We start from the raw sequence: 16486 nt of genomic DNA on the forward strand, positions 1-16486 counted from the left end.
TCATAGAGCATAAACAATAAACATAAGAAAGGTTGTGTCTGATCATGAGTCATTAGAAGGTTTTAGCGTAGTGTGCTGCAACCTAGCGGACACATGGTGCCTTCGATTCGCGAAAAGTTACCTTCAGTACTCACAATCAGTTGCAGTTGATTGATTTCGTTTATTGTCTCATCATTTACCTATTAATATTTATATTTCGTTCATTTATTTACCTATAATATTTTTTACGTGTCCAATTAGGGCATCATTAAAACAATTAATTTGGCCTCGTTAAGTGATACGTTCATCTTTGATACATTTTCTTCAAATGATCTGAAAAGTTATTTTTTTGGAGCCGTAATAGTTTTCTCTGTTTTTATGAGAAATCGAGGATTTTTTATGTATTAATATTTCGGTACTTAAGTAATGGATCATTATTTTTCTTATGGATCTTGGATTTTTTTTTCGGGGGGGGGGGGGGGGAGGAAGCACAATTTTAGATGTTTTAATTATTGCAAATTTTAACATACTCAGTTAATAGGTAGTAAATTAAATCTGGGACTCATTAAAATTGCGCTCACCGCTGAGCGCTTCTCTAATACCCACGTATTAGAGCTTTCCCGCTTGTTTGGTATTGACATTTTGTTGATACTGTTTGGCTTTGTCTCTAGATACTTGTCTATCTACTGATGAGGTATGTAATTGAATATTGAGTATATCTAAGAAAAACTTCTTGTTTTATTGGAATATAAAAGTATTTTTAACTTCCAATTAAAAGGATTTTAAATTAAATGAAACAAATGCTAATAACAACAACCTACATTATGAATGAAGATTCAAGAGTACCTACAAAGCACATGTTAATTGAATTCAAATTTCTCGAAACCAAAAGTCTTCGGAGAGCTTTTTGCATGAATTTTGGAATGAGCTCGATTGCGATGTTAATCTTCAGAGAATGGGCATCTTTGGCAGTGCGCTATCCTTGATTTAGTGGCTAATTTAAACTGGTGTTTAGTGTGTCAATATCAATGTTTACTGGAAAATCTCATTCACATCTGTCAAGGCAAAATAAACTGGACGACCATTTCGATTCATCAGAAAAGACTATCAGAACTTTTTATTCGTGAGTTTCAAAATAGATCCTGGGTGACACCTTACCTGTCTTATTTCTAATAACCTAAAAACTTATCGACGGCTAAAGTGTGGGCGGCTTCGTATGAAAGTCGCAGTGTTCCAAAATTTCCGTTCTAATTGCATTTTTTCGAAGACAAGGAACGAGTCAATTTTAAAACTTGAAATTTTTACGAGATGATCGGTTCACAGAAATAATAGATTAACGAGGCTGATTAACAACTATATCCGCCAGCAAATCATCCTTTCCCTCAATACAATGATGTCCGTCAGGGTCTCAATTTGTGGGGATGAAGTTGTGTTTCCACTTTCTCCTCTAATTTTGCGAGCAGCCGAACTCCTCCGGAGTGGACGTGTCTCTTTTCAGTGTATCATGCTACTGGTGCATAAAGCCTCAATTATTCCATAGACGTGAAATGCTCTACATTGGAAACCCGGTTTACACATTCACCTGTCAGTCTTGCGTACGTGTCTATTCAAAGAAGCTACGAAGCACTCCGTTATTACCCTTTGTTGAACAAGTGCAATGAAATCAACTCAATGTCACAACATCCAAGATACTTGTCAGAAGTTGATTGAATCGACTCATTTGCCTGCGTTGAGATAAAATTCTTCAAATAAAGACCTTTCATATTGACCTCTGCAGAAAGTATGTATCTGTACCACTTTACTTACTTTACTTCATTGGCTTAATAAAATTGAGATGCTAACTAATGCAGGCTATCCTTCATGATAAACTCTCTACTCATTGGCTAAAATTTGCAGTTCCTGGAGACGCAAACTTGCCGTCACTGCTTACCACATGTAGGAGATAATACAGAGCGGCTGTTCGATATAAAACAACAGTGGCTCTTGACCTTTAGATTATCTGAGTCCTCGCGTGACGAATTTACCCACTATGAAAGTGCGACAGAAAATTAGCTGTTCCATTTTGCACGGAAATTAGATACAAGAATTAATTCTCTGGCACACCCTGCTAGTGCATAAAAACTCATTAGACGTGGACTTTCGATGACCGGAGCTGGGAGGTTATTGAAAACTATCAATCGAGACTCAGACAGCCAAAAATTTTAGTCCGGGCGACTAAAATTTTTGGCTTCTACAGCCTCAACATCTTCTGACTATATCCTTTGATGAAGCGTAAACTGCTCACATTTCTCAAGATCAGGAATGCCTGCGCTTGGAAGGCATCTCTCGTAAAACAGTAAGCATTGATACCTACTTACTTTGTCTATCAGTCTTGATGAGGCAGTGTCCTGCATCCACCATCTTATTACTGCTGATTAAATTGTAGGTTTGCAGAGAGGCTGGCTATTCGTAGTATAGATGATGGAACACATTATTGCCTTACCTGCAGTGAGTTGGAGTATTTAGTCTGCATTTTATCATCAGCTTGATAGAATTAAAAGAAAGGTATCCACGTAGGATAAATAATTCAGCCCTATGTAAAGGAGATGTCACTACTGTAAAACCTTGTAAACTCATGTTTACAGCATAGGTCAACAGTAGGTACAAAAGAGACGGACAATGCAGAATAGTCATAAATCACAAGTGGCTCCTAAGTTGTTGCTCATCTGACTCCTTGCCTAAAAAATTTCCTTCAGAATATCGATTGTTTTACTTCATCATTGAAAGAATAAACAATAGAATTCTCCGTTTTACCCTGATAGCGCATTTAAACTCAATCCGTAACAAGTACCGAATCTGCATGACCAGTATTAGCGGATGCAAGCTCTTGTAAATGAAATTGTATCAAACTGTTTCATTACAGTTCAAAAGATATATGCTATTGCGATTAAAATTTCAGTTGTGGCAACTGTAATTTTTGCTTGCGAAAGGATTAACTTTTGCTGTTAATTTTTTTGTAATGAAGAGTGAATAACTGGTCACATTTCTCAAGATACATAATGCCATAGCTTTGAAGAAAGCTCTCATGAAACCAAATATTATTGATAAATACTTACTTTCCCAAACCCTATCTTTATGAGTTTTTTTTTTGTTTTTTTTTTTGTCTTTTCTTTTTTTCCTTTTTTTTGGAGGGGGGGGGGGTAAAAAACGTTGAGGTGTATGGTATATCACGAAAGAAGAAATTAAGTCGTTATAGTCACGCAAAAATTCTACGTTTCGTTCTCACAAACGAAACTCTGGTGGACAGCGTCCAGCTAGGCGACTTTTCTAAAAGGACAAATGGGCTTAGTCCCATTCGATTTGGAACAATTCATTGATATTACCCAGTGTTGCAATCACCATCGCAGCTGAGACTGATAGAGAAACCGAGCTATTAGTGATACAAAAACAGAAATGTGTATCCGCGAAACATTCGCTGCAAATTCGAATTTTAAGTATCAAAAAGTGAGTTTTAACTCTCTTTCCACCGTAAGAATCTTTGTAGTCTTGAAAATGCAAACTTGTTTTTTTTTTTTGAAACAGCAAAAACTGCCCTGATGCACCTTGTCCTCTAAGCCCCTCAATTATGCTTTGAAAAAGAGGGGAAATGACAAGAAGGGTGGTGAAATGAAAATCCCGCGCTGCGCCACCGATCGTCGGTGCCGCATTATTCAAGATGAAAGCGCCTATGTGTGGCACCGGTTTGCGACATGCCCACAATTACACCTTGAACAAATTGAGCTCTGTACCCCCTTTAGTTGACCTGTTAGAATTCGGTTGAACTTAATTCCGGAAACTTTCTTTACTCATGATTTTCAGACTGTAAAACCAGCCTAGTCATATGAGTGTTTCACCTTATTGTTAATGTTAACAGCAATCCAAGTAGCTTATCCGGAAAGCCGAGCAACGATTCGCAATATAACGTTAAATTAAGATTCACTGAATACGTGGCAGCTTATCTTGAGACGATTATCTAATTCCCTCGTGGTAAGGACCAAACTTTGAAGAGACACAACCACACCTTTTCAAAGTCTGTTCCTATTAGACTATAGAAATATAACGCCTTAAATTAGGTAAGCCTGCTCCACCACACAGTATAATCCATTTGACAATTTAGGCTTTTTTTTGGATGTTAGGGGCAAATTACCTTTCAGTTGGGCGTTGAAGGTTGATTTTGGAATTTGATACCCTTTGTCAGCTGTTAACACATTCATTGTCTCATTTTTTTCAGCTTCGATAGCTTGTTTAATTTTGGAAATTGTAGCGTTTGAACAGTCTCGTTTCTTGGCGAGCCATGCTGGATAGGATAGGGCAGGAGAGGGTTAATGTGCAGTCTGAACTTGAAGTAGGTAAAAAGCAAAGACTTAGGATTGAATTAGGATCTGGAATTAAAGTAATTACCTAAGGCTTGTATAAAAAACCATGTGTTGGAAGCATAGTTGAATGAATGGTTCGCTGTCAGAAAGATACATAACATAGTTTCTCTATTTTACAGTAATCATACATTATTTATCAAAATGATAACTTTCATGAAGGCCGTTACTTCTACAGTCTAATAGGACAAGACTTTGAAAATAAGGCATGACCGTATCTCTTCAAAGTTTGGTCCTTGCCACGAAAGAATTAAATAATCGTCTCAAAATAGGTTGCCGCATTTTCAGTTAACCTTAATTTAAGGTTATTTTGAATCTCAATCCTTTTTACGCTTGAGAAACTTTAATTATGTTTTTTTATTTCAAGTATGAAATACATCTTCTTTGCACTCCTTCCTTGACAAATTTTTTTTTACATTACCAGATATACTGAGGCAAAATTTTCAGAGTTAGGTAAATTTCCATTTTTACTTTCCGGATACTGGTACCTACATTCTAACTTTTTAACTTTTATATTAATTTCACAAAATGCAAATAGGTTTGCACAAAACGCAAGTCGATGTAATAGGTACTGCCGAAATCACCTTTCAAGCTAAACAATTTCTACGAGGCTAGCAAATATTTCTTGTTTTTTCTAATGTTGAGGGATAAAGAGTTCTGATGATTTTTTTCCTCAAAAAATATGAACGACGACAAGTTAACTTTAGCATTTATTTTTGTGAATTTCAAAAAATATTACATCGATCGTAAATGTGCTATAAATACAAAGATATTCACTTGATAATACAATTTTCTGCTTGATTTGTCAAAATATTAAATATATCGTAAAGTCGTGGTAGGTACTTAATATTTAAGTATCGCATCATGTAACTGTGACTTGAGTATCTTTCGATGTATCCCTTGCTTACATTCAGAAAGGAGTTGAAAGAGGCTATACCGATTACTTACTCGGATTGTCCAAGACTACATACCTCGGATTCAGCCCGGGTAATAGTTGACAAAATGGAAGATATAACCTGAAATATTATCGGACGAGGCAGTTTTCTTACTGTGCTTGCTATTCCTCTGAAAAACAAGTCAACTTCAGTGTCATGTGCTGACGGAGAAGCCGTAGAAGTCGCTGTAGGATGTACAAGTGCTTTTACGATTTCGAGCAGGTTATCCTTTTCCTTTTCAAGCTTTTGCAATCTGTACGTAGTTGAACCGAAAACTGAACAGTTCTTCTTCTTCTTCTTGGTCGGAGGTTGAAGGAGAGTTTCGTGGCGGACGTATGAATTACTGTTGACCAAGTTTTGTGAAGTTCCTTCACCGATGCCGGAATCGTTGTTGTTCAAGAACTGTGAACTTCCGTCACCGATACCGGAATCGTTGTTGTTCAAGAACTGTGAACTTCCATGACCGATTCCGGAATCGTTGTTGACCAAGAACTGTGAACTTCCGTGACCGAAACCGGAATCATTGTTGTTCAAGAACAGTGAACTTCCGGAACCGATGCCGGAATCGTTGTTGGTCAAGAACTGTGAACTTCCGTAACCGATACCGGGATCGTTGTTGGTTGAGAACTGTGAACTTTCGGAACCGATGCCGGAATCGTTGTTGGTTAAGAACTGCGAACTTCCGGAACCGATGCCGGAACCGTTGTTGACCAGGTTCTGTGAGCTTTCGTGACCGATGCCAAAACCGCTGTTGGTCGCGATTCTAGGAGCTTCATGATCAGTTGCTGGATTTGGGTTGATATCAGGCTGAGGATTTGATTGACTAACGATTGAATTCTGGTCATCCACTTGTTCATAGTCACTGGACTGCGGCATTGGTGTGTGGTCAATGGTACCAATAAATAGTTTGTTCTCTCCGTTAAAATTGGAAGATTCGTCCGTCATGTTAGTGTCTTGAGACGGTGTTGTCTGGTTATCCGATGAAATGCTGGAAGTAAGAAAGGGGAGGGGGACGTTACAATTAATCAGCTCGCATGATAATTTAAACCTTAAACTGGTCTAAAATTCTCGTTACGAAAAATGATAAACTACATCACATAAAAATCGGAAAAATGATATGGTGTGGCGGTATGGAATACCGGGATAATGAGGGTAAGTCGTGGAATTTGTGACAGTCGAGAAGAGCGATGGAAGAACGAGGAATTCGTGTAAGAAGTCAAGGAGTTTCCGACACAACTACTAATCATTATATTTACAGTCATCTTTTAGCTATTGCTCAATATTTATGTTAATTTAAAAGGTTTGTCATAATACAACCAGCTGCTGAATACTTTTTTCCCTTAATTCGATCTCTTTACAAAAAATTCTGTCTAAGGTTTAGCGAAAGTCAGCGTTAGTATCAGTAAAAATAAGGTGATAAGATAAGGTGAAAAAAAATTGAAGGCCAGCGACGAGGTTACGGAATACTTGACAGTCTTGGGAATCAGAAGGGAAGAGGTAGGCGGGAAATTTGAAAATAAAGAAATTGAGTACGGTAATTCTGCATTAAAAACAAATTGAAAGTCAGATTTTTGGAGTTCTCATACTGGAATCATTAATTAGATAACTTTTCTCCTCCAGATGCGGGCGAGTCGTGTAGTAAAGTGCATATGGTTTGTTTTGCAACATGTTCGGTCCGGTCGGAAAAATGTATTTTGATCGAAACAGAAAAACCCCACGGAAAATTTTAATCTACGTTCTTCTCCACCCACCCCCCGATCAATTTTTTGCACGGGAAAAAGATTGTTAAAATTTCAATCCGTATTGCCTTTGATGGAAACGGCACAACAACACAATAGGTACGAAGACTTTCACCAAAATTATTTTCACGATACGCTAATTCTGTTACGATTACCGTGATTGTATCTAAATTTAATGAAAACTCTCATCTTGCATTACTCGCGGATGCCGCTTTGAAGCTAGAATGAATACGGTCATACGTACCTACTATTTCTTCCGTGTCTTACTACATTCTTTATTTGAATAAAAACGAATGAAATCTTATACTTGACCTCTTCTGCGTGAAGCTTCCATCGCAGAATTATCGAATCGCCCACGTCCTTCCTAGAAAGATTAATTAGATCGCAATTTGACGCGCATCAACTAATAACCTAATAAAATACATTTCTAGACTGGAATGAAGTGAATATGAACTTACTCTTTCTTAACTTCGGTAGTATCCATAAACGACATATGCTGAATGATCGGATTAGGAATGTATTTCAAAGGAACTGATCCGGTTGCTCCTTTCAAAATTTTCTTGTGCCTATTGTAGCAGTCTTTTGCTTTCTGCCACCTCTTTTTGCATGACGTTTCTGAAAGTAAAGATCGGTAAGATAGCAATAGAAAGTATTGATTGCTAACCTGAGAAAAGGCAATTCAGGCATTTTTGTCTGAATTGAAAGCTGACCAAAAAATTTATAACGATGTTTTTTAGTCCCTCCCCCTCCCCTTACCCTTCAATTTCAGCTTCCTCCTATAGGTACGAAAAACTCCCAGTGGTTTCGTGTCCTATGTATTTTCATCAAACTTTTCATGTCGTTTGCAGTGATGAGTCCTTTAGAATGTCCACTTTCGTGAAACGAAGCCTTCCTTAAAGCGACTATCCAAAAGTGATCCGAAAAACCATTTTTAAATACAAATTAAGACTCGCGTGGTAAATGACCGATAATGCGTTTGATATCTAATAACCAAAATTTTTGTGTAAAGAACCATCTGTATAATACTTATATCCTATTTTGTAGGCCTATTAAAGAGTTGGCAGATTGAATGAACCAAGAAAATTGTTTGACGAATTAAAAAATCTAATACTTACGAGATGTGTTCAGTTTTGAGGCGATAGCGGCCCATGCTTTTCCTCTTTCCCTGTTGCTTTTGTGAAATGCGCATTCGGGATTATAGAGGAAACAGTATTTTGATATTTCATGAAGTAGCGCCCTGTCTTTAATTGCAGCGATTGTGTCTTTTTCAGTACTCATCTTGAAAATAATACTTTATGATCGGTACGAGTCTTGAAAGAAAAAAGAGAAACCTACATTAATTTTCGAGAATTGAAGGTGCTTCAACGAACAACAGGAACTTAATGACTGCTCCCTTGTCAACAGTCAACGTAAATATCCAACGATCGGAAGCATTAACGTCAGCGCTACTGGTGGAGAAGGGCCGAGGGGGGAGGGGGATAGCGGAAATCTTTAAATTGTAAGTGGCGGTAGACACCACTCCGGTCCAATCCTTAGAAAATTCTCCTAAAAAGTTGAAGATGACGAGTGGCTGCTGTCTGACTGGATGTACACGGAGAAACTCAACCGAGCTCATTTGCACGGTTTTCGGTTCAATTAGCTCTCCGGCTAGTTGGGTCAAACGCAGTAAACCATGAAAACCGTGTAATGTTTGGTTAGAATAAGCTCAGATCTACTAATAATGTCGGCTCCTTTTTAAATTTAGTTAAAAATGCAAAAAATTACTCTGTCAGCTTGACCGACATATTGTTTGAATCCTAAAAAACGATTATGATGAAAATGATGAGCAAATAGGCATAGGTCCGCGAAACACTCTGTCGCGGAAGGCGGGCGTGTTCATTTAGAACAACCTATAGCTTTGACCGTCGAAAAAAAAATCTCATAAAGGTATAGATATTTTGAAACGATATTAGAATCAAAGAAAGATTACTTTTTTGAAAATTAGGTGTAATCGACATGCAAGGAAGATCAAACAGAAGCTGAATCGTTTCCTAATGAATTAATTGTTGATTTGCCGTTACAACCGTGGAAGTAAGCGCGTAGTATATAATCGACTAAACTGTAATTAATTCAAATCCGTAAACTTTAAAGATAATGCTTTCGGGAAGTTTGCAAACTTATACGAGCGTCATAAGGAGAGTTCGTTGAAAGAAGGAGGATCTGACAATTTTTCACGAGAACTTGAATTTAAAAATAATTCATGGAACTGCGCAATGGATGGTGTGTGTCAACTTCAGAAACCACATTTTAGGTTATTTTACAATTTATTTTTATAAATTTAAATAATAAATTTTAAGACAAATTAAAAGCATCCAGCCCACTTTCAAATTGGAACACTCCTACTGGCACCAATTCGTCTATTTCTCAGCCATCTCTGCATGGAATTCCTTGAGTTCCATCGATGAGCCTCTTTGAAGCTCATAGTTTGAAGTTAGGCAGAACGCTTAACTGACTTGTGACTTCCCGATTAAAGAAAAAAAAAAAAAAAACAACAACAACAACAACGTCTTCGGAGAAGTCAATTTTTTAATTTCGTATTTATTTACGTAGTTACACTATACAATTACACGTACAATTATTAGATGGATTTCAAATTGCTGCAGCAGTGAGGCCTCGCATAATAAACCGTGTTTACGGGAATTACTCGCAAAATGCAGCCGCTAGGGCGTAATCACGGCCTGCCCATCTGTGTAACTACCGCTTCCATAAGTAGTCCTTGACAAACTCGGAAAAATTTTTCTCAGCAAAGCATGGCTGTTTTATAGCCTATTTTCATGCCGTCGAGTGAGGACTGAAACTGGATTTATCGGAGGATTTCTGTAGCACCCAAACGAAAGATTATATGAAGGGAGGCATCTCCAAGTCGAATGGAAGGGGCTGCTCAGAAGTCTGCACACGCCTTTTCCTCGGATCCTTAAGGGTCACAGCTTCTTGAGGTATTTCGTCTGGGATAGGGGACAATAACCTGTATCGGTTCAGTGCTTTCATGTCGGCTAAAAATGCCCACACATCTGAGTCATGGACATCTGAGTGAGGACTGAAACTGGATTTATCGGAAGATTTCTGTAGCACCCGAACGGAAGATTCTATGAAGGGAGGCATCTCCAAGTCGAATGGAAGGGGCTGCTCAGAAGTCTGCACACGCCTTTTCCTCGGGTCCTTAAGGGTCACAGCTTCTTTAGGTATTTCGTCTGGGATAGGGGACAATAACCTGTATCGGTTCAGTGCTGTCATGTCGGCTAAAATTGCCCACACATCTGAGTTATGGGTCCATGACTCAGATGTGTCAGTTGACTCGGATGTGTGGTGGAAAGGCATGGCCTTTCCACCTCTTTCCATCCGAATTAATCTGTAAACGCGACCATCCGAAAGTGTGGGTAATCGAGTGTCGTAATCATGCTGATAATGAGAAGAGGTCGGATGATCCATGAGGGAAGAATGGATGGTCAATCTTCTATTTTTCTTTACACCTGATTGATTCTGTAGGTATTTTTACGAAAATTCGTGTTACATGGCAGACGCAGAAATTCATCATGTTGTTGATTGAGCTTCCAATGAACTTACGATAGGGAGGCATTGAAAGTGTAGAAGTGCTAATTCAGTGAAGTAGTGCTAATTCAGTGTAGGAATGCTAATCCAATAAAGCATCGCAATTTCACTCCATGGTGTCATAGAGATTGTAGGTCTGCCATTATTGTAGTGAAACAAATACCTAAGTAAAGAATCGGGCGGAGTACCTACTCATGCGGGGATCTTTGCTTCAAAATATGATCAAAATAAGAGGAGATTGATAAGTTAACAATGTATTGGTAAAGCGGAGGCGTCTGAATCCTTCTAAGGCAAGGGACAATCTTAACAAGCTGATGACGTTTCACAAATTTTAAATTTCCACATCCCAGAGATATGCGTTGAAATCGTTTCTCACCCCTCTTTCTGACTGATCCTCGAGTCCATGAACAATATAGAAAGAAAATAGGCAAGCTACATATTACTGTTTGCCGTTTGCGTTTTTTTTCTTTCTTAAACTTGGGTAGGATTCAAAGGTGGCTCTTGTAAAAAGCAACTGACACACAATATTTCAGAATCTGCCATTAGTACATTGTACTAACCAAAGACCCAACTCCAACCTTAGGTACCGTTGAAATAATTTCCCTCGTCAGAGTGCAAGTGCAGTACTCTTCCATTGAGAGTGGATATATTTGAACTCGATTCAACAATGCATCTGAATGTAATTATTCGAATACCTAGATTGGAATTGGAGCTTTCAGTCTACCTATAAAATGCATTTACCAACATTCTACGCTGTCATTAGACATTTTTACACAGCCATACCTAGCCACTTTGCACATTCGATGCATCTCTAACGCCAAGGCTCATGTGGACCTACTTTACGCTGAAAGAAACTAGTATGTGCATAGGGTTTGCGTGTGACATAGTTCCTTTTAGCATTAATAAGTACGTCCAATTATGACAAGTGGTTCAACGACCAAAAATTTTTACATAACTCGTTAAAAATTGTATTCTTATTTCAAATTGCATAGGTATCTTGGAATCGGAAATATTATTACACAACTCGTTAAAAATTGTATTTTTATTTGTTTGGGCCGCTATAAAATCGAAAGGTAAAATCGATCTTTGGGGGACCTGAATTCCGATAAATTTAGTGGACTGTATCTTTAGGAGCCTAAGAGATTGAACTTAGACAAACCTGAAATGGGGCACGGGTGTGGGGACACATAATACACAGATCATCATAAGTCATAAAGAGGTATGTCTGAGTGAAACATGAGGCTTACCATGGAGTGTTAGTATGCAGAGACCATCGAACCATTATTCCTGGGTGACAAGACTTGCTAATGAAGTCATAATTGAAACTTTAGCCTTCCATGGTCATGAGGGATCTAGGCATGACCTTGAACTTGAAGTCTCCAGAGGATTAGGGAAACTAAGGAGAGGGTTTAAGGGAGTAAAGGAAAGGGATAGTTCACTTTGAGCTCTAATGAAGGGTATTCAGCGGTAAATAGGGAACAAAGGGTGAAATTATGCTGATATTTGCCAGGTCTGAAATTAGCAACACGAGGTAGGCCTAAGGGGGGCCAGTCCTAGACAATCAGACTGTGAGGGAGGTATAATTCATGAATTCTACCTGAATACAACCAGAAAGCGATGAACTCGAAGCTCGAGAAGCTTTGGGGGAAAATCCGCCAAAGGAAAACAACGTACAGCGCAAAGATCCGCAAAGGCTTGAGAAAACTCGAGGAAAAACACACGGCACGTAGTCGAGACACAGGACGAACAGCTAACAAGGGTCGAGCAAGATTCAACAAGTTGAAAAGGGGTGGAACCTTAGAGAGCGCGCTGGCAACGCGGTATCGTAGCATGCAAAAAATAGAAGAGTCCATTATCGAGAGAGGGGAGGGGTGACAGATGAGTAGGTGCTAATTGACAAGCATGCGCGATCCATCGGGGAACGCGACAACCAAAATCGCTAATTAGCAAAAAAGGCGATAGGTGGCGGAGCGATATCGATGTTCGATATTTTTCGAGACGCAAGGGCGTCAACATACTCCCCCCCTTGGAATCACGGAGGGATTACAAAACGAAATGGAGGTACAAGGGCTACAAGAACAGTGAACTAGAAACATGAAGAGCACGGCGCGAAAGGAGGAGCGCGATGTTTACAAGGGCGAAAAAACTTAATAAAACATAGATACAAGGGCGAAACACGGAGGGAGATGATTAACACTACAAGGGCGACAAAGTGGTTCTGGGCAAGGGGCAAACTACAAAGGCGAACTAAGGGTGATGGCCGAGGCGGCTGCCGTTCAGCGTCTCGGAGCTGGAGCGCGAGGAGCTCTGGCTACTCCCGGATGGAGGAAATGCAGATAGGGTGTATTGGGGATGGGGCGACGACCCCTGAGAGAGGCGCGAACCCCTGGTGGGTGAGTGGGCGGCACCACTATCTGACGGCTGTCGTGCAACAGCGGGTGATGTGGGGCGCGGCAAGTGCACTGTGCCCTCAAGTCACAGTGGACTTGAGGCCAATCGAGCTCGTGACTGCAGAGACAACGCACAGCCCGTTGCCATGGACCACCGAGAGTCGGTTGGCGGGGCTGAGGCCGTTAAACTAGGGACAGTCTCCTAAGGAGTGGAGCAGGCTACACAAGGGGCAGGTGGAGGTGGGCCTTGGGGTGAAAGGGGGAGGCTCCTCCAAAACGGGCGGAGAGTCCCAGACTTCAATGGGCGGCAGTGGCTCCATTCTGAAATGAAAGTAAGGTACTTTACTTCAGGTGGGGTTACAAGTCAGATCTAGGCTGCTAGCTGCGATACCAAGGCGAGGAGAAGGGTGGTAGTAGCATAGCTGAGCTAGGGGCCTAGTGAACCTGAGTTAGCGGAGGGCACAGGAGGAATCGGTAGCAAAAAACGCGACGTGATAAAACGGACGCGAGGGCAAATGGGTTCTTACAAAGGCGACAAAACATGAGGGACACAAAACGATGAAGTAATTACAAGGGCGACTAGAGACACGGGGCACAAAAAACAAACAGTGAAACAACGTACAAGGGCGATTAAAACATAGGCACGACGATGATAAGTAAAAGCAAGAGTGCGAAACAAAAAAGGGGCGACACGCAGACCGAAAGACTAGTGCCAGTCGCGTCGGGCGAAGACGTACGCACCAGAGCCCCTGAGCCGAACTCGCGCGTAGAGGGGGTCGCGTTCCGGGGATTGCATCATCCGGGCGGGCGGCGGGGAGCGGCGCGGTCTCGAGCTACGGCCTGGCCCTAGACGGCGGGATCCGTGGAAGCGGGCGCGGGAGGCGTCTCGCTGACGGGTGGCCTCGCGTCCACGGGCTAGGGACCGAACACGCTCACGAGCACTAGAGGGGCCGGGCCGTGAGGATGGACGGCTGGGCGGCGGCGACTCGTAAGCTGGGAAGCCGCGACCTCGTGGCCTCACTTCCACCATCTCCTCTGGCTCCAAATGAATGAGAGGAGAACCGGGGGGTTGAATGAGATCAGAGGTGCTGGGCTCGGAGGGCGAAATCTGCGTGGCGTGAAGGGGTCGAACTCGTCCCAATCGGTTATGTGATGGTTCCAAAGGTGCTCTGGAGGGGGGGGTGCCTGGATCGAGTTCATAAAAAGACGGCAGCGGTGATGACGTGGGAGGAGGAGTCCGCGGGAAGAACCGCTCGAACCCGAACTCGTATAAGGGGTCTTCCGACCACCACGGATTGGCTGGCGGCGGAGACTGAGGTGGGACCGGAGAGCAGGGCACCAAAGGCTCCGGCATTCTTAACAAGGGCGGATAGCCTCGAGAGGGTGGCCTTGGTGACGGCGGGGGGAACCGTGGGAGGCCCGGCATGGGAGACGGCGCCTCGTAACCCGCAGGGATGGGGTTGGGGCGGCGTCGGCGGAACCCTTCATAGTCCGGCGGCGGCTGGCAGAAGGGAGCCGGTCTCTTGAGTGAATTAAACATGTCAACGAACATGAGCTGAGAAGGAGGTTGGGGGCCGCTCGAGGAGGGAGCAAAATGCCCATCAGGGAGATGCAGCATGGTGTGATGCGCTCTGCCACATTGAGCGCATCGTTTCTTGCTTGCGCAAACGCTGTCGGCGTGTTGCGCGCTGAGGCAGTTGGCGCATCTGCCTTCCCGCCTGACTAATGACCAACGTTCCTGGGGGGTGAGGGGCGCGAAGTGGCCACATCGGAAGGTGATGTGCCCGACCTCTCCGCAGACCATGCAGCGAAATTGCCGATAAGTGGTCGCGGGGGGTGGAGGGCCAGGTCGAGGGGGCACAGGGGGATGAACTGCATCCCGAAAATCTGGAGGAGGGGTGACAGGGCGATCAGGGAAGGGCGTCGTGGGAGGACTGGTGCCACAAGAGGCGACCTCTAAGAGAGGGTGAGGTGAGGGAGTCCTAAGAAGCTCCTCTTCTTCGCGGTCCCAAGCAGAGGGGGACGGAGTGCCGCTCATGGTGTCTGTGGGCAACACTGAAACATAAGATGAGGGTCCTTTTAGGGGTCATTCTTGCCGAGGCAAGGGATAAAGCTTTAGGACCGGGCGCTCATAAGTTCCGGAAATGGTTTTCACCGAAGCTACTCGAACGCGCTTGTCCTTACCAGGGTAAACATGTAACACGCGGCCAAGCTTCCATTCTAGGGGAGGTAAATTGTCATCTTTAATGAGGACCAAAGTTCCTACTTCTAAGTTCGGGGCCTCTTTGACCCATTTGCCGCGAGGCTGGAGAGTGTGCATGTATTCAACGCTCCATCGCCGCCAGATTGCTTGAAACATTCCATTTACAAGTTCTCAACGGCGGAGGCGAGACATGTCTTGATCAAAATAAATCGGTTCCGGGGGGCAGCACAAAGGGCGGCCAATGAGAAAATGACCGGGCGTCAGAGAGCGAAAGTCATTAGGGTCTGATGACATAGGGGTGAGAGGGCGCGAATTCATCATCGCCTCGATGCGACATATCAATGTTAAGAATTCCGCGGCATAAAGTCTCTCATTTCCTACCGTCCGTTTCAAATGAGATTTCATACTCTTAACGGCGGCTTCCCACAGGCCTCCACTGGTAGGATTGGAGGGCGGGATATTTTCAAACCGAATATTATTTTTCCAAAAAAATTCCTGTAAGGTAGGATCCTCTGAAACAGTGCACGCATTTGTGAACAACGCTGCGAAATAAGGAACGGCCAGCTAGAACCCAGTATTTTTGAGAAATAAGGGCTTGTAATAATTGAGGGCCGGGATGAAGGTTCACTGCGTGATATTTTTCTACGAGCAAACGCACTAACTTGTCCTTGCATGGGAGGAGGAGGGGGTGACGGGCGTTAAGCGTGATATCTGCGTTGTGCAGTCTTCCGCTCACTCTCAGAAGCCCATCTTTGTCAAGGAAAGGCGTTAGCTTTTGTGTTCTCAATGAGCAGAGTGTTTTAGGCTCACGCTGTAACAATTTAACGTCATCAGAAAAATGCTCGGCCTGAATAAACTTCACAATCCAAATTTCCGCGGTGCGCACTTCTGTCAAGTCCAACGGGCCTTTACAGCAAGGTATTTGAAAAAGATGCCCGGATACCACACAAAGTCAAGAGCTAAAAAGCTCTGATTGGATTAGATTTTAGATGTATTTGCTGGGTTGAAATGAAAAACTTCGGTCGACTACTTACCAAAAGGGAAGCAATGTCCCTTATCTTGAAATCCTGAGCAAATCATGTGGATAGGTAGGTAGCATAATAAACCTCACCGCAGATGTTGAACTAGTAAGACTATTACTATTTAACTACAAAAAGAAAAATCTTTGAAAAATAAAAAACACTCCTGTGAAAGAAAATCAAGACACTTTGTGAAAATTTAACGATGCGAAAGGGTGAATATTAATCACTGATTCTTTGGA

At 42.2% G+C, this 16486-nt stretch overlaps 1 protein-coding gene across 1 annotated transcript; it reads right to left on the reverse strand.

Annotated features, from left to right (window-relative positions):
• Positions 1-3147: 3147 nt before the first annotated feature.
• Positions 3148-9662, reverse strand: LOC109035527 (uncharacterized). Its single transcript, XM_019049181.2, has 3 exons — positions 8160-9662; positions 7503-7659; positions 3148-6293 (listed from the first exon to the last, which is right to left on the reverse strand). The coding sequence occupies exons 1-3, from the start codon at positions 8320-8322 to the stop codon at positions 5315-5317; spliced, it is 1299 nt and encodes a 432-aa protein (XP_018904726.2). The 5' UTR covers positions 8323-9662; the 3' UTR covers positions 3148-5314.
• Positions 9663-16486: the final 6824 nt, after the last annotated feature.

This window comes from Bemisia tabaci, chromosome 7, assembly GCF_918797505.1.
Source record: "Bemisia tabaci chromosome 7, PGI_BMITA_v3".
NCBI classification, from domain to species: Eukaryota; Metazoa; Arthropoda; class Insecta; order Hemiptera; family Aleyrodidae; genus Bemisia; species Bemisia tabaci.